Source organism: Notolepis coatsorum, assembly GCF_963971535.1.
Source record: "Notolepis coatsorum genome assembly, chromosome: 18".
Classification (NCBI taxonomy): domain Eukaryota; kingdom Metazoa; phylum Chordata; class Actinopteri; order Aulopiformes; family Paralepididae; genus Notolepis; species Notolepis coatsorum.
In genome coordinates this window covers 77,026,351-77,051,342 of record NC_140182.1, presented here as the reverse complement: position 1 = coordinate 77,051,342, position 24,992 = coordinate 77,026,351, and the positions used below count along the sequence as shown (strand labels likewise).

The 24,992-nt window shown below is 43.8% G+C and overlaps 1 protein-coding gene across 2 annotated transcripts in view; it reads right to left on the bottom strand.

Moving 5' to 3' along the window:
- Window positions 1–24,992, bottom strand: part of fam185a (family with sequence similarity 185 member A) — a 53,026-nt gene that overhangs the window by 12,503 nt on the left and 15,531 nt on the right. The window contains exons 3-6 of one of the 2 annotated variants that reach the window (XM_084334303.1): window positions 24,259–24,351; window positions 22,248–22,386; window positions 10,190–10,231; window positions 10,000–10,095 (exon numbers count right to left, since the gene is read on the bottom strand). In XM_084334303.1, coding sequence (XP_084190429.1) covers window positions 10,000–10,095; window positions 10,190–10,231; window positions 22,248–22,386; window positions 24,259–24,351 — 370 coding nt within the window. The remainder of the gene's footprint in view (window positions 1–9,999; window positions 10,096–10,189; window positions 10,232–22,247; window positions 22,387–24,258; window positions 24,352–24,992) is intronic. The other variant, XM_084334304.1, reaches the window with a different exon arrangement.

The window sequence follows — 24,992 nt, the reverse complement described above, 5'->3', positions numbered from 1 at the left end:
TGACTGTATTAAAGATTGTGATATATTAAACCACTACTAGTTATGTACTTTAATTACTGGCCATACAGTACATGAATATATATGTTGAACACCTACACAAGAATACGGCATTGACACATAAATTATATTGGAGGGTTATTTATTATTATTAAGCAACGTTAGGTTACAGATTGAGAATTAGGCTTGCGCTTGTATGGCGAAGAATATACGTAAAGTCAGTCAAGAGCATAAGTCAATGAGAATAGTAGGAATACTATGATGGGTCTAAGCTGACGCCACCTGTGGTATAGCAATTATATGGGCCACACCGGTACCAACTGGAGACACTGGGTTCCCTCCGGGGTGTAAGGCAGGGAGGGGTAGAGGAATGTTCGGGTACACAGTCTGGGTCAACGAGGAATAAAGAGGCTCCAAATACAGGAGCCGGTGCATGTACTCCCTTGATCAGCAGACAAAGCAATAGTTGTAATCCAATATGCTCGATAGCATTGACGACAGCTAGCCAGCCCCTTCCAAGAGGCGGGCCCGAGTGGTGATCCTCACGAGGTTAAATCCCAAACGACAGTGGAATCAACGGTGCTCTTCTCCGGTGGTCACGGTCCCAAAGCAATATAATCCAACCAGAAATGGTTCTGCAATCGCCGGTGTAGATTCTCCTGTGTACATATCCAACGGTTCTCGCCTAGGACTCCTCGGGTGTGGGCACGGATTTAGGCCGCACAGCCTGGATAAGTGCACTAGCTAAATACACGACGAACCGATGGTAATGCTGGTCACGGAAGAACTGTAGCCGCACGATACACAATAAATGATCGACTATTACTTCACATTAGATTAAGTCGAACTCAACGTTACTGCGTTAAACTCTGACACTTTAACATTCTATTCGCACGCGGTTCTCAATGCTCTATTTAGATGCAAGGTTGCTCACTTCACTGCACGTTGACTCGTGGTGAAGGCTTGGACATTGAACTTGAACTACTGCCGTTTACACCTGCGCCGTATTTATACGTAAGGTGAATATCTAGTCCCAACCTCAGTTCTTGTCTCGTATTACTACGCAGACTCTGGGCATGTACCGACATGCCCGGAGTTGCCTTTGAACTTGCCGTTGGGGGCTTGGTCGTTGGCGCCTGGGGTCGCTGTCCAATAGGAGAGCGAATATTACTCTGGTTTGTACGCAGGTAAAGGGATATTCCGTGTATATATACAAATAATATACAAGGTATATCAAACGATACATATATATATTCAGTTTAATCTGGCCCTTCACAACAGCCGCCATGTAAAATCAAGGTTCTGCCAATTAATAAATATCTTGGTCCTAGCGCGCTCAATATTTGAGCGAACACAAAGGTATTGGTATCCCTGTAAACTAGAGAAGCTAAGCTTTCCATTGGTACCATTTTCATTGAGCCCAACTGTTGGGATGGGGGTTTTAATAGGCAATGATTCAAAAGATGTTCAATTTTCGCCTAGAAAAAACTGCCATGCTCATTTTCCAAAAGGTCCCTTGGCCGTTCACATGAATATATCAGAGTGAATATTGGTTTTATAGGTACCCACAAGCCTCTTCTTTCCAGACATACCCACTTTGTCCAACTTGCATGCTATTTGGGGCAATAATCATGCAGGTTTGTGCATGTGGTACAAATGTGTCGAACATTCTAACAACTGCCAAAAAATTTAATGTTGGGTTAGGGTTTGTTGTTAGAATGTTGAACATAGAAGATCAATTTTGGTGTCAAACTATACTGCCCTGTCAAGGCAGACCGCAGTAACTTCAAAAAAGTGAAACTGAGAAAAATGGCTTTAAAGTTTTTTGACTTGCCATCCAAAATGTGTTATAGGTAGATAGATGATAGTACCCAGATTTAACATGTATTAATGAAGTAATCTTTAGGCATACAAAAATATGACATCATTATTTTAATTAACCCCAAAAAAGCAGATACTGCACTCTGCTGCACAGTTCCCTTAAATAAGTATACAGGTAATGTACAGGCAAAGTGCAGTAACTTCAAATACAATGTTGTTTTCCCTCCAGCTTTCATAACTTAACCTAGCCATTTTATTTGGATCATCATCATTCCAATATATTCAGGTGTTAAATTTCATTTTCAAAATGGCTAGGTTAAGTTATGAAAGCTGGAGGGAAAACAACATTGTATTTGAAGTTACTGCACTTTGCCTGTACATTACCTGTATAATTATTTAAGGGAACTGTGCAGCAGAGTGCAGTATCTGCTTTTTGGGGGTTAATTAAAATAATTATGTCATATTTTTGTATGCCTAAAGATTACTTCATTAATACATGTTAAATCTGGGTACTATCATCTATCTACCTATAACACATTTTGGATGGCAAGTCAAAACACTTTAAAGCCATTTTTCACTGTTTGGAAGTTACTGCGGTCTGCCTGGTTTTTGAGTGTGATTTTGTAGTTACTGCAGTTTTTAAAACCCCATATCTCCAAAACTGAGCGACATTAACATCTGAAACTTGGTCACAAGATAAAACATTTATTGACAAGTTCAATTTCACTCATAACTAAATTTTGACTTTTTTTGAGTTACTGCAGTCTGCCTTGACAGGGCAGTATACATTCTCTGGGTCAATACATGTGTTAATGCTATAATGTCACCAGATGAATATGTGTACCATTCTAACAACATATTTACATCATTTTTTACTTGTTTAACAGTCAGAAATGCATGAATCTAGGGCTGGGCGATATGACCAAAAACGTTATCGCGATAAAATTATAAAATTATTTTCATATAATTCGATATCGATAATTATCGTCGATATAATGTCCGTCAAGTTTAATTGACTTCTTATGCTGCTGCGAATGTCTCAAGTCGAGTTGATGTCGTCATCAGTCCGCGCACGTTACACGTTAGCCGACAAGCGGAGTATCTCATGACAATAAATATGACACTAAAATACTCTCTTCCGCCACAATATATTGAAACGAACTGTATACCTCACACTACTATAAACGTGGCCTCAGAATTCAAAACACACACATACTCGGCACGTAAATATATAAAACATCGGCGTGCAAGCTAATTAGCCTAGCAAGCCTGTAGTATCTAAGCTGTGTATTCCATGACAATGTGCTAAATATTACACTAAAATACTCTCTTCCGCCACAATATATTGAAACGACGTCCACTGTATACCCCCACTACTATAAACGTGGCCTCAGAATTCACGTCGCACACATACTCGGCACGTAAATATATAAAACATTGCCGTGCAAGCTAATTAGCCTAGCAAGCCTGGTTGTTGAGTGAGTCCTACCTCCTTCCGGGTATACTTCGCTCTCGGCCATCTCCTTCACTGATTGGTTGTTAGCTGTTGTGCGTAAATACGTCATCACGTAACGTTGGTTGTTGTTAGTGAGTGTGGTGAGCCGAGGCTGAACGGAGCCAAGCTTGGAAAATCGATATATCGAAACTTTGCGACCACGTTTCATGTTTATTTCGAGGAAATAATTTATCGCGATAGTTATCGTTATCGTTTTATCGCCCAGCCCTACATGAATCGAATAGAAATTTTATTTGGATCACTCGTTACATTTATTATTATTATCATAACTCTTTAGCCCGTATAGGCGTATTTAACTGTTATGGATATATTTTCGCGGGTCTTGTGCAGTGGTCTCGTGCCACTGTGCCACTGTACAAGACCCGCGGAAATATCAGAATGTTTCATAAAAATTCCTGCGGTACTGGCCAGCTCTCAGTGCGCGTCTCGTGACAGCTGGTGGCTTAGCGCAGCCAGAGGACAGCGCGATAAGGGACATGTTTAAAAAGGCTAAACATAATATAACAGGTAAGTCAAGTGTTTGATTGATTGATTGAAAATTGTATTAACAGATTGCAGAATGGTTACAATACAGTACGGCTCAATACACACAATTGTTAACACTTTCAATGCCAACGACGAGATATCTCGTTTGTTCATGCCGACCATTCATTGCCAGCGACGAGAGATCGTTTTTTTTATATTAGCGATTTGAATTCATATTTCATCAATCTAGCCTCACGTTAGTGCTGCAAACTCTCTCTGAGCTCCATTGGAAAAATACCGCCCCCTATCGTCTCTCCCTGTGGTACTGCACCCCTTTGGAATGGATTGAATGAAACACATGGGGGGGGGGGGGGGAAATCCTGCTTCCTCATTTGACTTCTCAGGCAAGTCACCCGAGAGGATCGGATTCATTGCCGAGCCCCAGAACAGCGTGGAATACATATTTCCAGTACCCAGCGTTGGATCAATAAAGGCGATCGATATTTGGAATGGCGATCAGGAATTGGAATAATCTTCTGAATAAACATCTGATCTGAGGTAAGGAATCTATTTTACCAGTCTTGGGATAAGTTTATTTGAAAACGATTCATGAATAGGCCGAAAAATTACAACGTTTTTTGTGTATTCCAGAATATTCCAGTAAAGGGCGATTATCACAGAATCTTTATATTTTCCTGAAACTTTCAAAAAAACAAGCGTTTTTCAAAATGGTATAAAACGGAAATTACCCGATTAAAAAACAATCCGTTTCGACAATGTTGACTGCAAACAAGTCATTGATAAGCGACGGCCAGATTAGACACATAGCCATAATTTAAGACATAGTTTATGCGTTTGCAAATATGAGAGCTCTATCATTGAAGTGGGTGGTGGCATTCAAGGGGGGTAAGGCGCATCGCATGGCTGGCAATGAAAGTGTTAAGGGTAAGATGCAGACCAGAGAAAGACTTTCGTCTTGTTTACATCAGGGTCCCCCATTTTCAATTCATAATGAATTGTAAGTAAGGGTGCAACTTGCTCCGTGCAATCCATTCTTTGTGGATCTATAATAATAATAATAATAATTTAGGACCTGCTCCGAGGTCATCAATCGGCACACATGCGATGCATGCATGCAATTCGTATCTGCGATTAACCCATCCCGTCGTCCTTCCCCCCCAAGGGCAGCCGGGAGCAGACAGGCGTCAACGTGAGCCGCGCCAGGGGACCAATCCAAGTGCTCCTGTCCGTCTTCGTCAAGGACGCCACAGCGTTAGCGATCTATTGTTGTGCATGTTTTTCCATTGGGTTTATCTTATCGGGGGGGGGAAACCCTTGCGAGCACGGGGAGAACATGCAAACTCCACACAGAAAGGCCTGGGAGATACCCCACCTGGGTAACTGGCATCATGGAAACCTGGTCCCCAAGCGGGAATCGAACCCTGGACCTTCTTGCTGTGAGGCGACAGTGTTAACCACTACACCACCGTGCCGCTGGTAACTATCTAGCCCATAGTGTCATTGTCGTTGAGCATCCTGATGGCCTGGCGATAGAAGATCCTTCTGAGTCTCTCTGTACAGGCCATGAGACTCCGGTATCGCTTGCCTGACCTCAGCAGTTCAAAGAGGCAGTTGTTTGGGTGGCTAGAGTCTTTGATTATTCTCTTAGCCTTGCCCCTGCAACGCTTGTTGTAAATGTCCTGGAGAGTGGGAAGCCCACCTCCAATTGTGCGTTCGGCTAAACGGGCCACTCTCTGTAGTCTGCTACGGTCTTGTGCGGTGCTATTCCCAAACCAGGAGGTGATGTTACCAGTCAGGATGCTCTCTATTGTGCATGAGTAGAAGTTCTTAACACTTTGAGTGCCAGCCACGAGAAATCTCATTCGTTTAGGGCTGGGCGATATAACGATAATTATCGCAATATATTTTAATAATCGATATCGAGAAGAAGAAAAAAAAGAAAAAGAAATAGATTTTTTTTTTCTTTTTTACCTGCAACAGGGCAGTTTTAAAACCAGAGACAGTGGACAGACTTGTCTTTCTTGCCTGCAACTTAAAGTAATGGCTTTGCTTGTAAAAATGACAATACTGACCAAATTGAGATTTATTTTTCTCTTGTCCATTTATTTTGTTTGCTTTCTAATTTAAAATAGAGTTTGAAACCGTCTGTACACAGTAGGCTATGTGTGCTAGCAGAGCTAGTCTCCAGTCATGAGTCACGGTGCACCAAAAAAGCGCCAAAAGATAGAAAAGAAACTAGCAGAGCCAGAACTGTTCAACTCCCCTGGAGCCACAGCCAGCAGAGAAGCCGGTTTACTTTAGCTTTCAAACCAGCTGCAGCCTGAGAACTGGAGTGTGAGGGGATGTAAGTAACACTAAAGATGGCGGCAACGACAAAGAATTGCTGCAAAAAATCTGTTGTTTAATAATAAAAAATAAGAATAAAAAAATATTGTATAGAGTGATATGATATTGTTATCGATATCGTTATCGCGATATCATTTTTGGCCATATCGCCCAGCCCTACGTTAGTTCATGACATTCGTTGAGTGCCAAGAATGAGAAATCTCGTTATTTAAAGGTCAACCTCCACGTTGTATTTTTGTTCAATAAACAATGTGGACTAGGCCAACAGTGGCTTTCATGAAGAAGGGGGAAAAAAAGTATTGAAATTGACCCAGTTTTAGCGTTTTTATCAAACATTTTGTCTGCCCAACACAATCACCACGCACGTGCATATTTTAATCAATGGTTCATAACGTGCGTGTGTAATCGAAATGATCGTCACAACAGGTGCAGGGCACCAGGGGGCTCACCAGGGGGCGCTGAGAGTCACACAGCTAGTACCATAGATATATGCTTGCTACTACTAGCCGAATGAAATGTATCTGTTTCACCTCACTATTGCTCCGTGATTATAGCCATCCATCCATCTCTAAAGCTAACCACTATTTGTAAAAGCCACAACCACGTTACCATATTTGTAATAAAGTAAATCATTGTGTCGTTGTACACATATTGTGTTTATAACGTTAGTAGATAACATAGCTTAGCTTGGTAGCTATTGTGCTAACAACATATCCCGACATCCGGCTCGCTGGCCGGCATGAACGGCCGACCCAAAATGGTTCTCTCCTCTCTGTACACCCCGTCCCCACAGGTGCCCTGCCGGGGGGCCCATGGACGCGACGGCGGCAGCAGCCGTAGGGTGCTCGAGCCCGTAAAGGCTAGTGTTACACGATAGCTATGAGCTAACTATCGCTGCGGGCTCCGGCGCCCTGCGGCCGCCGCTGTTGTCGAGTCCACAAGCTCCTCCGCGGGGACGGGGGCACACAAAGAGGAGAGAACCACCCGCAGGGACGGCGGGCTATAGGCTAACGTCAGTGAGTGTAGTGGTCCCGAGTCGACTGTAGCAGGGACGGCGGAGATATAGGCTAACTGTGATGCACCGAGTGAGCCACCATTGATCTAGTACTATGACCCGGACGGACATAAGGCATACGTTTCCTGAAGTGACGTCACGGCCGTGCTAGGTGCTAGCGTCTGATAAGCTTTTAGATTCGGCTCATTAATATGCACCTGTTGTCCTGTTGTGACGTCGGCGTTTGATAAGCTTTTTTGATTCGCGCGTGCATGTTATTCGTGCGTGGACCTTTTTAACTCTTTCAGAGTGGCATTTCCGGTGTCAAATGGAAAAAAATAAATAATGAAATTATATACCAATGATGTAAACTACCCATAATTGATCAGTAGGGTTTACCCTGGAGGTTGGGCTTTAATCGTTATTTTTTTTATTATTGATTTCCATACATTTTTCATCAATCTAGCCTCACGTTACCAGTGGGGATCTGTTTGAGCTCGAACAGGGAAAATACCGCCCCCTATCGTCTCTCCGGATGGTATTGCACCCATTGGATTGGACTGAATGAAATGGATGGGAACAGATTTTTCCGTAATCCACATTTTACTTGTCAGGCATGTAATCGGAGACGATCCCATTCATTGCCGAGCCGCAGAACAGCGTGGAATATATGTTTCCAGTACCCAGCGTTGGATCAATAAATGCAATATTTGGAATGGCGATCAGGAATTGGAATCATCTTTTTGGAGAACATCTGATCTGAGGTAAGGAATCTATTTTACCAGTCTTGGGATAATCAGAGTTTTTTTCACCTATATCTCAGCGTGTCCCATATGTGTGTGTGGCTGTGAGTGTGTGTGTGCTGATCAGGAAATAAGATAATCGATTTTTCAGCCCGCTTCTCTAGCGTGCATAAGTACACATATACTATCGATAATCTAGCGTTTATTTGAAAACGATTCATAAACAGGCCGAAAAATGACAACGTGTTTTGTGTATTCCAGTAAAGCGTGATTCCTGCAGAATCTTATTTTTTTCTGGAAGTTTAAAAAAACTAGCGTTTTTCAAAATGGTATCAAACGGAAATGAACAGATTAAAAAACAATCCGTTTTGACAATGTTGACTGCGAACAAGTCATTGATAAGCGACGGGCGTATTAGACACATAGCCATAATTTAAGATATAGTTTATGCGTTCGCAAATGTGATCGCCCTCCCATTGACTACAGCGCTGGCACTTTCTGGCGCCCCCTGCTGGCACTCAAAGTGTTAAGGATCTTCTGACTCACTTTGAACTTCCTTAGATGCCTAAGGAAGTAGAGGCATTGTGTCAATGTGTGTGGTCCATGTCAAGTCCTCGGATATGTGGACTCCGAGGTACTTAAAACTGTTCACTCTCTCGACCGGTGCCCCGTCGATGCTGAGGGGGCTGTAGTCCCTGGCCCCCGACCTCCTAAAGTCCACAATAATTTCTTTTGTTTTGCTGACGTTCAGGGAGAGGCAGTTCTCCTGACACCACCGCGCCAGATCCTCTACCTCTTCCAGGTAGGCCCTCTCGTCGTTTGCAGAGATCAGGCCCACCACTACTGTGTCGTCAGCAAACTTGATGATTGTATTGTTGTTCCGCTGTGCCACACAGTCATGTGTGTACAGCGAGTAGAGGGTACTCAGAACACAGCCCTGGGGGGCCCCTGTGTTGAGGGTGATGGATGAGGAGGTGCAGTTGGGACCTAGTCTTTTGAACTAGTCTAGTCTATTTGGAACTTTTGTTTGCTATTTTATTGAAATTGTGTTTTAACCCTTTCTCTGCCACGCTTATATCCATCCTTATACCGTCCTCTGCCAGCTCTATTTGTCTATGGAGATGTTCCCCTTCTTTGCAGGGCTATAACTTTTTAAATTGTATTGCTAAATTGACATTACTATGGCCCATTCAACGTCAAGTATCTATCGTTTAGGATGTAGCAACGTTCTACTTTTTCATTCACATTTTCATACTAAAATACGGTCTAAAGTATAAATATGTTTTTATCGTTTTCTGCAGCATTCTGCAGAACGTGAGTTATAGCCCTAAATACATATATTAGATCATCAAATGTAGTTTGATACCGATTGACGTCAGATAAAAAATGTCAATTGTACAAGGTCCTACACGTCATGCCTCATCATCTGCTGGTGACCGGAGGGGGAGGGGGGGTTTATAAGTCCGTGGCCGACGTTAAATCATTTATTTAGTATGGGTGATATGTTGATCGGAGCAGTGTGTATGTCTAATAATAATCAAACACGCTGAAACTCACCGCAGCTTCCTCGTAGCGTTGGGCGATCAGCGTGGAGCAGAAAGTTCGCTATTATGGGATGTTGATATATGCGATCCATTTCCAGGTTGTATAATACTATATACGTCCAAATCATGTTGTTTATCAAGTTATTGGCAACGGATCGCTATCCAGTGTATCAAGCTGGAGTCCCGCTAGCGATAGCGAGTGGCCGGACGAAATATGGGTGAGCACCACTTCCGGAGCGTCACTTCCGGTTTTGGCGATTCGCCGATCGGCCACCAGATGGCGGTCATGAACCGTTGGAGAGTTGAGAGGAGATCAACAGCAAGTCTCAAGTCTCCATGGGTGAAATATGATTGCCATGACAGATTTTTGAAATATTGATCTCAAAGACGCTGTACGACGTCATTGGCAGATTACGCATGGCGAGGAATGACGTCTAAAGTCGTCCTTGGCGATTAAAGGGTTAAAAGGGTATTTCAATTGTTTTTTGCACAGCCCCCCTATGGACCACCCCCCTCTTGCAACTCAGCACAGTCTTGTTTATTTCCACTTACCTTCCTGGCTGTGGAGTTCCGCGCTGCCACTGTCCCCCACATAGGCATCGATGTCTCCGCTGTGAGTCGACACCGTCAGGTGGCCATTCGACCCGTCTGCCAAGCAAAGCAAACACAGAGCGTGTCATATTTTCCTTTTTGCCTGTGATTTGAGAAGAGAGGGGTTCATTGTGAATCGTAACACGCTTACCTACGATTACATCCCCAGACACGTTCTTCACAGTGGCATCACCTGGAACCCAAGGAAAGTACAAAAGTCAGTGTGGCTCGGGAGGTAGAGCAGTTGTCTGGTAAGCCGGAGGTTCCTGGTTCGATTCCCGCTCCTCCCGGGCAGCGCGTCAAAGTGTCCTTGAGCAAGACACTTAACCCCTAACTGCTCCTGATGAGCAGGTTGGCACCTTGCATGGCCGCCTCTGCCATCGGTGTGTGAATGTGTGAGTGAATGGGTAAAATGTGAGGAACAAAATTGTAAAGCTCTTTGGATAAAAGCTCTATGTAAGTGCTACATTTACCATTTTGATTACTGTAAATCTCTGTAAATGTGGTTCCACGTGATTTAAAGATGGCCGTTACAGAAGGCAAAGCTAGCATTCCAAAAGGTAGAGGTTGGACTATGATGTTGACAAGGGACATCGTATTTGGTACAAACTGTGCTATAACCGTGAACAGTCATTATCGGAGCTAACAAGATAATTGTTTCCATGCCCAAGAAAGGCTTTTCTATCTCTGGAAGGAATTAGAATGCCATGTGGATGAATCATCTTCCACTCTCAATGTCACAGTCACACGGTCATTCCCCCTCTCTCTCTCTTGTTGATCCAAATGCTTATTACCGAGAGTTATTCTGCCTTAAAGTGACATTTCAGTTTAGTCACATTGTTTTCAGCTGTATAGACTCTTTTACTGTTTGTAAATAATGATGACGTTTTGAATCCAGAAGTCTTCAGGCCCACTCTGGGAAACCCTGTCCCTGGACTCTTAGTCTTTACCATAGAAAGACAGTAATAATAATAATAATAGTGCATTAATAGTAGGGGTGTAAAGGTACACGTATCCGTACCGAACCGTTTCAGTAATGGACCTTAGGTTCAGTATGGCTGTGTACCGAACGAATACAACGGTATGTTAACCACTAACGACCGCCCACCGGGGGCTGTTTTTTTTCACAATCTAATATAATTATTTGTATAATTTTTTTTAACAAGTCAATTATTAATTTCAATATAGAATATTCGTTGACAGCCCTACAAGTACAATTAGTTACTGTACACTACATCACCCCTGAGTGGAACATGGAAAGCCAAACTTTCCCCCACTGTACCGAAAACCCGTACCGAACCGTGAATTCAAAACAGAGGTACGTACCGAACCGTGGTTTTTGTGTACCGTTACACCCCTAATTAATAGTCTAACCAGGGGGGAAATATGGTCAGATTTTTTACAACTCCAAAGATTAAGAGGAAATTGGAAACTAACCAGCAACCATGCTGGAGATCATGTGGTCACGTGGATGTAGACCATACACACAAGATATGACAGAGTTTAAGAAAAACAATAGGATATGAGATACCCAAAACATACTTCAAGGAAATTTGACACAAGACATAATACGAAAAGAGGATGAATATCTTATTAAAGTTTTGTTATCTGCAAGTAAAAGAGCTATTACGAGTGGTATGAAGTGGAATCTCTGACAGAGGAGCAGTGGGTGTGCACTGTGGAAGAGATATTCATAATGGAAGAACGTACACATACACTGAGATTACAAGAGACACACTAATGAAAAATGGGAAAGATGGACTGACTACAGAACACAAGATGACACCACCAACTCCACTGACTACAGAACACAAGAAGAGGACACCACCAACTCCACTGACTACAGAACACAAGAGGACACCACCATCTCCACTGACTACAGAACACAAGATGACACCACCATCTCCACTGACTACAGAACACAAGAGGACACCACCATCTCCACTGACTACAGAACACAAGATGACACCACCATCTCCACTGACTACAGAACACAAGATGACACCACCATCTCCACTGACTACAGAAAACAAGAAGAGAACACCACCATCTCCACTGACTACAGAACACAAGATGACACCACCATCTCCACTGACTACAGAACACAAGAAGAGGACACCACCATCTCCACTGACTACAGAACACAAGATGACACCACCAACTCCACTGACTACAGAACACAAGATGACACCACCATCTCCACTGACTACAGAACACAAGAAGAGGACACCACCAACTCCACTGACTACAGAACACAAGATGACACCACCATCTCCACTGACTACAGAACACAAGAAGAGGACACCACCATCTCCACTGACTACAGAACACAAGAAGAGGACACCACCAACTCCACTGACTACAGAACACAAGAAGAGGACACCACCATCTCCACTGACTACAGAACACAAGATGACACCACCATCTCCACTGACTACAGAACACAAGATGACACCACCATCTCCACTGACTACAGAACACAAGAAGAGGACACCACCATCTCCACTGACTACAGAACACAAGAAGAGGACACCACCAACTCCACTGACTACAGAACACAAGAAGAGGACACCACCAACTCCACTGACTACAGAACACAAGAAGAGGACACCACCAACTCCACTGACTACAGAACACAAGAAGAGGACACCACCAACTCCACTGACTACAGAACACAAGAAGAGGACACCACCATCTCCACTGACTACAGAACACAAGAAGAGGACACCACCATCTCCACTGACTACAGAACACAAGATGACACCACCATCTCCACTGACTACAGAACACAAGATGACACCACCATCTCCACTGACTACAGAACACAAGAAGAGGACACCACCATCTCCACTGACTACAGAACACAAGAAGAGGACACCACCAACTCCACTGACTACAGAACACAAGAAGAGGACACCACCAACTCCACTGACTACAGAACACAAGATGACACCACCATCTCCACTGACTACAGAACACAAGAAGAGGACACCACCAACTCCACTGACTACAGAACACAAGAAGATGACACCACCATCTCCACTGACTACAGAACACAAGAAGAGGACACCACCATCTCCACTGACTACAGAACACAAGATGACACCACCAACTCCACTGACTACAGAACACAAGAAGAGGACACCACCAACTCCACTGACTACAGAACACAAGAAGAGGACACCACCATCTCCACTGACTACAGAACACAAGAAGAGGACACCACCATCTCCACTGACTACAGAACACAAGATGACACCACCAACTCCACTGACTACAGAACACAAGAAGAGGACACCACCAACTCCACTGACTACAGAACACAAGAAGAGGACACCACCATCTCCACTGACTACAGAACACAAGAAGAGGACACCACCATCTCCACTGACTACAGAACACAAGAAGAGGACACCACCAACTCCACTGACTACAGAACACAAGAAGAGGACACCACCAACTCCACTGACTACAGAACACAAGAAGAGGACACCACCATCTCCACTGACTACAGAACACAAGATGACACCACCAACTCCACTGACTACAGAACACAAGAAGAGGACACCACCAACTCCACTGACTACAGAACACAAGATGACACCACCATCTCCACTGACTACAGAACACAAGAAGAGGACACCACCATCTCCACTGACTACAGAACACAAGAAGAGGACACCACCATCTCCACTGACTACAGAACACAAGAAGATGACACCACCAACTCCACTGACTACAGAACACAAGAAGAGGACACCACCATCTCCACTGACTACAGAACACAAGAAGAGGACACCATCAACTCCACTGACTACAGAACACAAGATGACACCACCATCTCCACTGACTACAGAACACAAGATGACACCACCATCTCCACTGACTACAGAACACAAGATGACACCACCATCTCCACTGACTACAGAACACAAGATGACACCACCATCTCCACTGACTACAGAACACAAGATGACACCACCATCTCCACTGACTACAGAACACAAGATGACACCACCATCTCCACTGACTACAGAACACAAGATGACACCACCATCTCCACTGACTACAGAACACAAGATGACACCACCATCTCCACTGACTACAGAACACAAGATGACACCACCTGCCACCATCTCCACTGACTACAGAACACAAGATGACACCACCTGCCACCATCTCCACTGACTACAGAACACAAGATGACACCACCTGCCACCATCTCCACTGACTACAGAACACAAGAAGATGACACCACCATCTCCACTGACTACAGAACACAAGATGACACCACCATCTCCACTGACTACAGAACACAAGAAGAGGACACCACCATCTCCACTGACTACAGAACACAAGATGACACCACCATCTCCACTGACTACAGAACACAAGAGGACACCACCAACTCCACTGACTACAGAACACAAGAAGAGGACACCACCAACTCCACTGACTACAGAACACAAGATGACACCACCATCTCCACTGACTACAGAACACAAGAGGACACCACCATCTCCACTGACTACAGAACACAAGATGACACCACCAACTCCACTGACTACAGAACACAAGAGGACACCACCAACTCCACTGACTACAGAACACAAGAAGACACCACCAACTCCACTGACTACAGAACACAAGATGACACCACCAACTCCACTGACTACAGAACACAAGAAGATGACACCACCATCTCCACTGACTACAGAACACAAGAAGAGGACACCACCATCTCCACTGACTACAGAACACAAGATGACACCACCATCTCCACTGACTACAGAACACAAGAAGATGACACCACCAACTCCACTGACTACAGAACACAAGAAGATGACACCACCAACTCCACTGACTACAGAACACAAGAAGATGACACCACCATCTCCACTGACTACAGAACACAAGAAGAGGACACCACCAACTCCACTGACTACAGAACACAAGAAGAGGACACCACCAACTCCACTGACTACAGAACACAAGATGACACCACCATCTCCACTGACTACAGAACACAAGAAGAGGACACCACCAACTCCACTGACTACAGAACACAAGATGACACCACCATCTCCACTGACTACAGAACACAAGATGACACCACCATCTCCACTGACTACAGAACACAAGAAGAGGACACCACCATCTCCACTGACTACAGAACACAAGATGACACCACCAACTCCACTGACTACAGAACACAAGAAGAGGACACCATCAACTCCACTGACTACAGAACACAAGAAGAGGACACCACCATCTCCACTGACTACAGAACACAAGAGGACACCACCATCTCCACTGACTACAGAACACAAGAGGACACCACCATCTCCACTGACTACAGAACACAAGAAGAGGACACCACCATCTCCACTGACTACAGAACACAAGAAGAGGACACCACCATCTCCACTGACTACAGAACACAAGAAGAGGACACCACCATCTCCACTGACTACAGAACACAAGATGACACCACCAACTCCACTGACTACAGAACACAAGAAGATGACACCACCTGCCACCATCTCCACTGACTACAGAACACAAGATGACACCACCAACTCCACTGACTACAGAACACAAGAAGATGACACCACCAACTCCACTGACTACAGAACACAAGAAGAGGACACCACCATCTCCACTGACTACAGAACATAAGAAGAGGACACCACCAACTCCACTGACTACAGAACACAAGAAGATGACACCATCAACTCCACTGACTACAGAACACAAGAGGACACCACCAACTCCACTGACTACAGAACACAAGAAGATGACACCATCAACTCCACTGACTACAGAACACAAGAGGACACCACCAACTCCACTGACTACAGAACACAAGAAGATGACACCACCAACTCCACTGACTACAGAACACAAGAAGATGACACCACCATCTCCACTGACTACAGAACACAAGATGACACCACCATCTCCACTGACTACAGAACACAAGAAGAGGACACCACCATCTCCACTGACTACAGAACACAAGATGACACCACCAACTCCACTGACTACAGAACACAAGAAGAGGACACCATCAACTCCACTGACTACAGAACACAAGAAGAGGACACCACCATCTCCACTGACTACAGAACACAAGAGGACACCACCATCTCCACTGACTACAGAACACAAGAAGAGGACACCACCATCTCCACTGACTACAGAACACAAGAAGAGGACACCACCATCTCCACTGACTACAGAACACAAGAAGAGGACACCACCATCTCCACTGACTACAGAACACAAGATGACACCACCAACTCCACTGACTACAGAACACAAGAAGATGACACCACCTGCCACCATCTCCACTGACTACAGAACACAAGATGACACCACCAACTCCACTGACTACAGAACACAAGAAGATGACACCACCAACTCCACTGACTACAGAACACAAGAAGAGGACACCACCATCTCCACTGACTACAGAACACAAGAAGAGGACACCACCAACTCCACTGACTACAGAACACAAGAAGATGACACCATCAACTCCACTGACTACAGAACACAAGAGGACACCACCAACTCCACTGACTACAGAACACAAGATGACACCACCAACTCCACTGACTACAGAACACAAGAAGATGACACCACCATCTCCACTGACTACAGAACACAAGATGACACCACCATCTCCACTGACTACAGAACACAAGATGACACCACCATCTCCACTGACTACAGAACACAAGATGACACCACCATCTCCACTGACTACAGAACACAAGAAGAGGACACCACCAACTCCACTGACTACAGAACACAAGAAGAGGATACCACCATCTCCACTGACTACAGAACACAAGAAGAGGACACCACCATCTCCACTGACTACAGAACACAAGATGACACCACCATCTCCACTGACTACAGAACACAAGAAGAGGACACCACCATCTCCACTGACTACAGAACACAAGAGGACACCACCATCTCCACTGACTACAGAACACAAGAAGATGACACCACCAACTCCACTGACTACAGAACACAAGAAGATGACACCACCATCTCCACTGACTACAGAACACAAGAAGATGACACCACCATCTCCACTGACTACAGAACACAAGAAGAGGACACCACCAACTCCACTGACTACAGAACACAAGAAGAGGACACCACCAACTCCACTGACTACAGAACACAAGAAGATGACACCACCAACTCCACTGACTAAAAAACGGAGCCACGGAGACTACGCGGCATGGTCTTGCTGGATCTACAAAAGGCCTTCGACACTGTCAATCACACCATTCTGATTGACAAGCTAAAAGCAATTGGTTTTGATAGTCTATCAGTGAGCTGGATGCAATCCTACCTGGAGGGGAGAGAGCAGATGGTGGAGGTAAACGGTACCCTATCCCCCCCCCTCACAGTAAGCTGTGGTGTTCCACAAGGAAGCATACTAGGTCCGCTACTGTTCCTAATTTATGCAAATGACATGTCGTCAGCTTGTGACTGCAACTTGTTCCTGTTTGCGGACGACTCAGCCCTGCTGGTCTCTGACAAGAACAAATTACAGGTTGAAAAAACCCTCAGCTCAGAACTAGGCAAAATCTGCATATGGCTCGCTGATAACAAACTATCATTACACATGGGCAAAACAGAGTCCATTCTCTTCGGTTCAAATAACAAACTCAGCAAGACAGACGGCTTCTCAGTTACAGTGAAGAAGATATTACCTACCTGGGTTCCATCCTAGAGGCAAATCTTTCCTGTGACAAAATGGCATCCAATGTAATAGAAAAAAGTCAACCAACAAACTCGATTCTTGTACCGGATCTCCTCACTGGTAAACAAGAATACCCTGGAGACTCTGGCAGGAGCACTCATTCAAGGGTACTACGACTATGCTTGCACCTCATGGTACCAAAGCACCTCAAAGGCGCTAAAAACAAAATTACAAACATCTCAAAACAAACTGGTCAGACTACTGCTTGACCTTACTCCTAGAAGCCACCTCACCCCTGCCCACTTTGACAACCTAGGATGGCTTAGAGTAGACGACAGAGTACAGCAACTTGCAATGGGCCTGGTCTATAAGATACACTACACGACCAAGGTACCCATGTACATGTCAGAATACCACGATCACAACACCAGAGGGAGCTCCACAAATCATGTTAAACCCAGATTCGGCTCAAACAAGGGACTAAACACGTTTCGCAATTATGCCACATCGATGTGGAACGCCCTACCCAAAGCTGTAAAGGAATGTGAATCACTACCCACTTTCAAAAACACTCTCAAAAAACACCTACGGGAGACTGCAATTCGAAACTGGCCCCTGTAAATGTCCTAACACAACCCCCTCCAATGTACAGTAAAAATTACCAAGTATGGTCTTGTCAATATTCCAATGTACAGTTTTGCTTGTACAGTTGTACAGTGTCCCCCACCCACCCCTCCTACCCAACCCCCCCCCCCCCCAACCACCTCCAATGTACAGTACCCCCCACCCCCCCCCCAACACCTACCCAACCTCAGTACTGTATTTGCAAATCTGGTATGTCATAAATGTATAGATGTAGCAGTACTGTCTATCTGTATGTCATGTATGTCATATATGTTACGATGAATTGAAAATGGGGGACCCTGATGTAAACAAGACGAAAGTCTTTCTCTGGTCTGCATCCCCTTAACAATTGTATGTATTGAGCTGTACTGTACTGTACTGTACCCATTCTGCAATCTGTTAATAAAGTTTTCAATCAATCAATCAAAACGCTAAATTATGTGTCTCATGTTTTCAAAGAGAATTCTTACAATTTCAACTCAAAAAGATATGCGCACATGTTGGATGTGGAAGCAAGGGTTTTGCCTACAAGATGACATAACAAGGGTCTTAAGTGCTTCTATAAGTAAGCTATCTACCTCTGCTGTCCCTATTGCCCACTGTCAACACTATCCAAGCTCATGGTTGGTGGGTCATCAAAAAGAAGCAGGCTATTCTCAGTCCTCGCTCCACAATGGTGGAACGAACTCCACAGTCAGGACAGCTGAAACCAAAAGATTTTCCGCTGTCGACTAAAAACACACCTCTTCAAATAATAAAAATATATAATAATACTTTATTTATATGGCACATTTCATACATGGATTGCAGCTCAAAGTGCTTTACAGCAAATAGCATACAATTAACATTGTCATGGTTCCGGCCTGTCAGTGCTCCTTTCCTCTCTCTGTTCTCTTCCCCCTTCTCCCGCTCTCATTACGGTCAAATAGGTACAGCTGTGATGTCAACGAGGCAGCTGATCTGAGGTCTGTGGGCAGAGTACATCATGGTATATAACCCCGCCCCAGACGTGGAGAAGTCAGATCGTAAACTCTCGTTACCAGGTAGTCAAGTTATATTGCTTGTGTTCGTGATTCTGTTGCTTCTAGTTGTTCGCCTGGATCTTTCATTCTGTGACCTTGTCTAACTGTATTCTCATCCTCTCTCCCAGCCTGCACGGTGAAGACCTGGAGACACTGACCTGCTCGGCTAAGACCTGGAGACACTGGCCTGGCTCACAAGGAACTGCTCTGACTCACACCTGGTTGACAACACCTGCTCCTGCTCTGACTCATGCCTGGTTGACGACACCTGCTCCTGCTCTGACCCCGTCTGTCTGATTCTCCTGCCCCCGTGTATACCCTGTACATTATGATTACCACCCCCGTGTACCGACCCCTGCCTGGATACCGACCATTCTATTAAACGCACCCATATTGGGTTTGCACCAGTTCTGTCTACCATCACTCCTTGTCTGCACATTGGGTTCCAAACTAAACTGTGATAAACATAGGCATAAAATGTGCATACAGTTGACAGAATAAAAGCAATATCTGAAATAATATAGGAAGAAAAAAAATTTACCCTCTAACCTTTTTACTATTATGTACCCAAATATGCTACTATTCTTATACTACTACCTATCTTGCTAATATGTCTACACTACTATGCACTCAAGAGTGTAACACTCAAGCTCAATATTATTTGATGAACAATGCCACTGACCCTTAGCTGCCAGAGGTGTAGCCCTCCTGCTGATATCATACATATTCGACTAGTTTAATATAGGTCAACTAGCACAGCTTAGACACTAGGCTACAGAGTCTGACTGTCTCTTTAACAACGACCAAGGTTGGGGAGAGATGACATTTGGCCTATCTTTTTCCTCTTGTGAGTCATAGCAAAGCTATTTACCTCTCCAGTTAAGACATAACAAAGGCTATTGAGCCAATCTTGTTATTCATTTCCCTAACTGGGGCATATTTTGTTTATCCTTTCTGTCATGTCTGGATGTCTAGTGTACATCATTTCAATTATGTATTTAATCGTACGTCTGACCAGGGTTCTGTCTCACTTCCTGGTCAGACGCTTGTGTACACTCTGGTCTCTGATTAGTAACTGAGCATTTTCACTGTGATCACAATGAATAAATCTATGTTCATTTTTTTTATAGCTCGACTCAGTCAGATTTACTCGGCTCATCATTTGTTCTCTTAATAATTTCCACGACACGTGTATTTCTAAAATATTTCTGAAGTATAAAAGAACAACAGGCAGGGGTAGCAGATTTAGCTCAGGCTGGAGCAGATGGCGGTATACTGCTAAAAATTAAATAACCTTTTATGAACATTAAATGTCACTTCAATAATTACATTAAACCAGGCGGCTGGGTGGCGCAGCGGACTAAGCGCTCGTCACCAATGTGAGAGACACTGGTATCGAATCCGGCTGTCAGCGTTGCCTCCGGCTTGGCCGGCCGTCATACTGGCTCAATTGGCAGAGTCAGCGGGAGGGAAACCGGTGGGTGGTAATCTGGTCGTTGTAAACAGCGACTCCTACAGGTCGGTCAGGGCGCCTGCACAGCGAGGAAGGGAGATGGTGAGGGTAGTGTGAGCCTCCCACACTAGGGGTGTAACGATGCATCGATTAATCGAAATGCATCGATTCTAATGTGTTCGATTCGATGCATCGATTTGAATATGTTAGAATAGATTATAATCGAAATTAAAAATAAATATATATATATATATATACCGGTATATATATATATATTTTTTTTTGTGTATTGTTTTTATTTACCTATAGTCCATTCATGCTGAGTGAATCAGTTCCCCCAGCCACATTTGTGTATTCAAAAAAATTTGGGGGAATTATTAACTGATAGAAAATGTATCAAAAATGTATTGAAAATTAATCGAATCGTGGTCAAATGAAGAGATTTCATGATGCATTGAATCGTTGCCTTAAGAATCGCAATCAAATCGAATCGTTGTGAGGTCGAATCGTTACACCCCTATCCCACACGTTACATCTCACCAATGAGAGTCTGCGCTGGCAGGTGAAAAGAAGTGGCTGGCTGACTCTGCATGTATCGGAGGGGACATGCGATAGTATCTATCAACCTTCCCTAGACCGACCAGTGGGGGGCACATGCGAGCAACAACCAGGAAGGGGAGGGGGGAATTGGCATGACTAAATTGGGATGGGAGAAAAACACAGAAAAACAGGAGGAGAAAAAGTGGATAAAAAAGAAATAATAATTACATTCAACCCCCAAAAGCAGTAGTTAACCTCAGAGGTGTAGATCATGCAATAGTTTGGCACAAAGCAGAACATCATTTATCTAACCAAATGGACATACTTGACATATTTACTTTATTTCACACAATAACCGTAATCGCCTTGTTATGTGACAAATCATTTAAGAATGCGTATGTGCATGTTTCATACTGAATAGGTTCTGAGTCACAAAATGTTTTTTTTCAACATTTAGCCACGTTGGTTCCCATGAGCTCCATCCCAAAGGGTTTGGATGAGAGTAGCTGTGGTGATGGATGCATTCTTTTTTTATTGGATTCAACTCTTATTGGAGTGGGTACGTTGTAAGTGGAGGTTTACAACAAAATGTATTTTTTTTTCTTTCTTTGATAGTTAAAAACCGCCATTGAAGAGCTGGTGTCGTACAAACAGATTGAAAGACATTCATAATTATCCTACTGTTGTATTTGTTTATAGAGTTGCTAGGATGAGAAACGGCAGCCCTTTGCACGCCGCAAGCGTGCAGATTGTTTTAAACGCTAGCCTTCGCTTCACCCCAGCATGGCTGATGGTGGTGATGACGACCGTGCGACAGCTGCTCCGGGGTCGTCGTACTCACCATGGACGTGGCCCAGCTGCACTCTCCCAGAGGAGGAGGAGACGGAGCTGGACTCGGCGTAGATGGCCTTCACCTTCAGAGGGCCGTGTTCCGTCGACACGCTCATGATGCTGCCCTGGAGCTTCTTCACATCCACTGCCTTGAGAGGATACACACAGCTGGTCAGTACACTGCATGTAGTGTGTGTTCAGTAGTGGGCTGTAGCAACCTAGTCTGGAGGAGAATACACACAGCCAGGGTGAACAACGCTCTCCTGAACTGAAGCCTACATTCAGTTATGCAATTCAAAAGAGCGTAACACATCACAGTACAGTGCATCAAATATCTTTTGATATAAGAAGCTGTTGTCAAGTTTGCATGTTCTGGACTAGTGCTGCCATCTAATGTCTGCAGAGTGCTCCGTTCAGTTCAGCTTTATTGTCTAGGCCACGAGGGAAAATTAGGTTTGCAGCCACGATAAGCCAATCAGTCCACAATCATTCTATTTTAAAAACAAAACATAACAATACAAATCAGACAATAGAAGATCTTGTTAAAGTTAAAGTGCAGAAACAATAGATAATGGCTACTGTAAGTAAAGTGCAGAAACAACAGATAATGGCTACTGTAAGTAAAGTGCAGAAACAACAGATAACGGCTACTGTAAGTAAAGTGCAGAAACAACAGATAACGGCTACTGTAAGTAAAGTGCAGAAACAACAGATAACGGCTACTGTAAGTAAAGTGCAGAAACAACCGATAACGGCTACTGTAAGTAAAGTGCAGAAACAACAGATAACGGCTACTGTAAGAAAAGTGCAGAAACAACAGATAACGGCTACTGTAAGTAAAGTGCAGAAACAACCTGCACTTTAGCTTGTGTTGAGTGAATCTCCATATGAGGTTCAGTGTTCAATTGATATGAGTTCAGCAGACTAATGGCTCCTGGAACAAAGGAGCCTTAAGACTTCCCTTGGGCTCCTGAAGGCAATAAGTCATGCTCTCTCTGCAGGGGGGGGGGGGTCAGAACAATCCAAAATGGCACTGGCCTTCGTGAGAACCTGGCGATGGTAGATGTCAGTAAGCTGAGCCTGACATACTCATCATTTTATTTGCCACTCCAACAAGGCTGTTGTGTCCTCAAGGTTTCACAAACATTAAGAGTTACGTTTTTTCTCAGAAAGAAAATACAGTTTTTTTTTTTTTTTAAACAGCATCTGCATTAGGTTCAAAACATAGTGTACTGCCAATAACCGTGCCAAGGTATTTGTAACTCTGTATAACTATTTGTTTTTCCCAGATGAATGCCTTTGTACAACTGAAAGCATCATGCAGATGTACCCCTCTGGATGTGGATATTAAAGACCAAAACATATGTGTTAATGTTAAGATATTGTGATGCCACTAATGTGCCTTCAGTGTTCCAGGAAATAACTTGTTCAGCGCAAACAAAAACAAAAAGACTCTCCACTAAAAACACAATTGACCTTAACAATCTATTCATGTCTTCAGCTAAGCTCTCTCATATTTATTTTTTATTTAACCAGACAGGTCAATTATATTCTTATTTACAGTGACGGCCTGGCGAGAGGACAAAGGGGCCTCTCGAATGGTAACAGGGACAAATAATTTAAATTAAATTAAATTAAAAAAGAAAAGAGACAGATGATACATACATCACAGAGGTACAGGAAATAATTAAAACATGCATCAAACAAACAACCTAAAACAACAACAACATAAAATGTAATACATGAAGCAGAACTAATTACAGTTAAAAGGCTGGGTGACAGTTGCAGGTGTGTGAAAACAACTCTGCGATAGAGTCCTTAAAAGTAGTGAGGGGGATCAATTTGTCCATTTTCAAAGATTTTTGCATCTCGTTCCAACTGCTGGGAGCAGCAAATTGGAAGGAGGATAATCTATTTATAGAATACCTATTCATCTGACTCATCACTTACAACTCTTAATGACTACTAGCCTCCGCACCGTGATTGTCCACGTGGTAAGACAGTGACCCTGGTAGACTTACACCGTGTCCAGACGTGCTGATGTCCACGTTGCCATGGATGGTGCCCACACCAGTAACATGTCCTCCATGACACTGCACTGTTACCTGATGACTCTATGATGTGAGAGACAACAGTCAGTGGAGGACAGAGAGAGAGGGAGAGAGCACACAGTGGGCTATACTCTCAAGATCTAAATTTAGAAAGCAGAGAGAGACAAAGAGAAATAGAGAGAGAGAGAGATAGACACAGAGAGAGTGACCTCACTTTGACCTGATATTGCTGATATAGCTGCAGAATACAGAGCTCTTCCTTTTGTGCACCACGAAAGTAAATTGACAAACATAAAGATGTTTTTCTTATATTTATATTTTACAAGGAATGAATGACAAATGTAAGAACTTGTATTTTACTTATATTCTTTTTACAAGGAATGAATGACAAATGTAAGGACTTGTATTGTACTTATATTCTTTTTACAATAAATGTATGACAAATGTAAGAACTTGTGTTTTACTTATATATTTCTTTTTACAAGGAATGAATGACAAATGTAAGAACTTGTGTTTTACGGGGCGGCTACGTGGCGTAGTGGGCAAGGCGCTCGCCACGAATGCAGAGACGCTGGGCTCGCCTGTTCGAGCCCAGCGCGCCACATTGCTTTCAGTTTAGCTGGTCGTTCATACTAATACACATTGGCCGTATTAGGGGGTGGGAAACTGATGGGTGGGGATCGGGCGTTGTGGACAGCGACTCC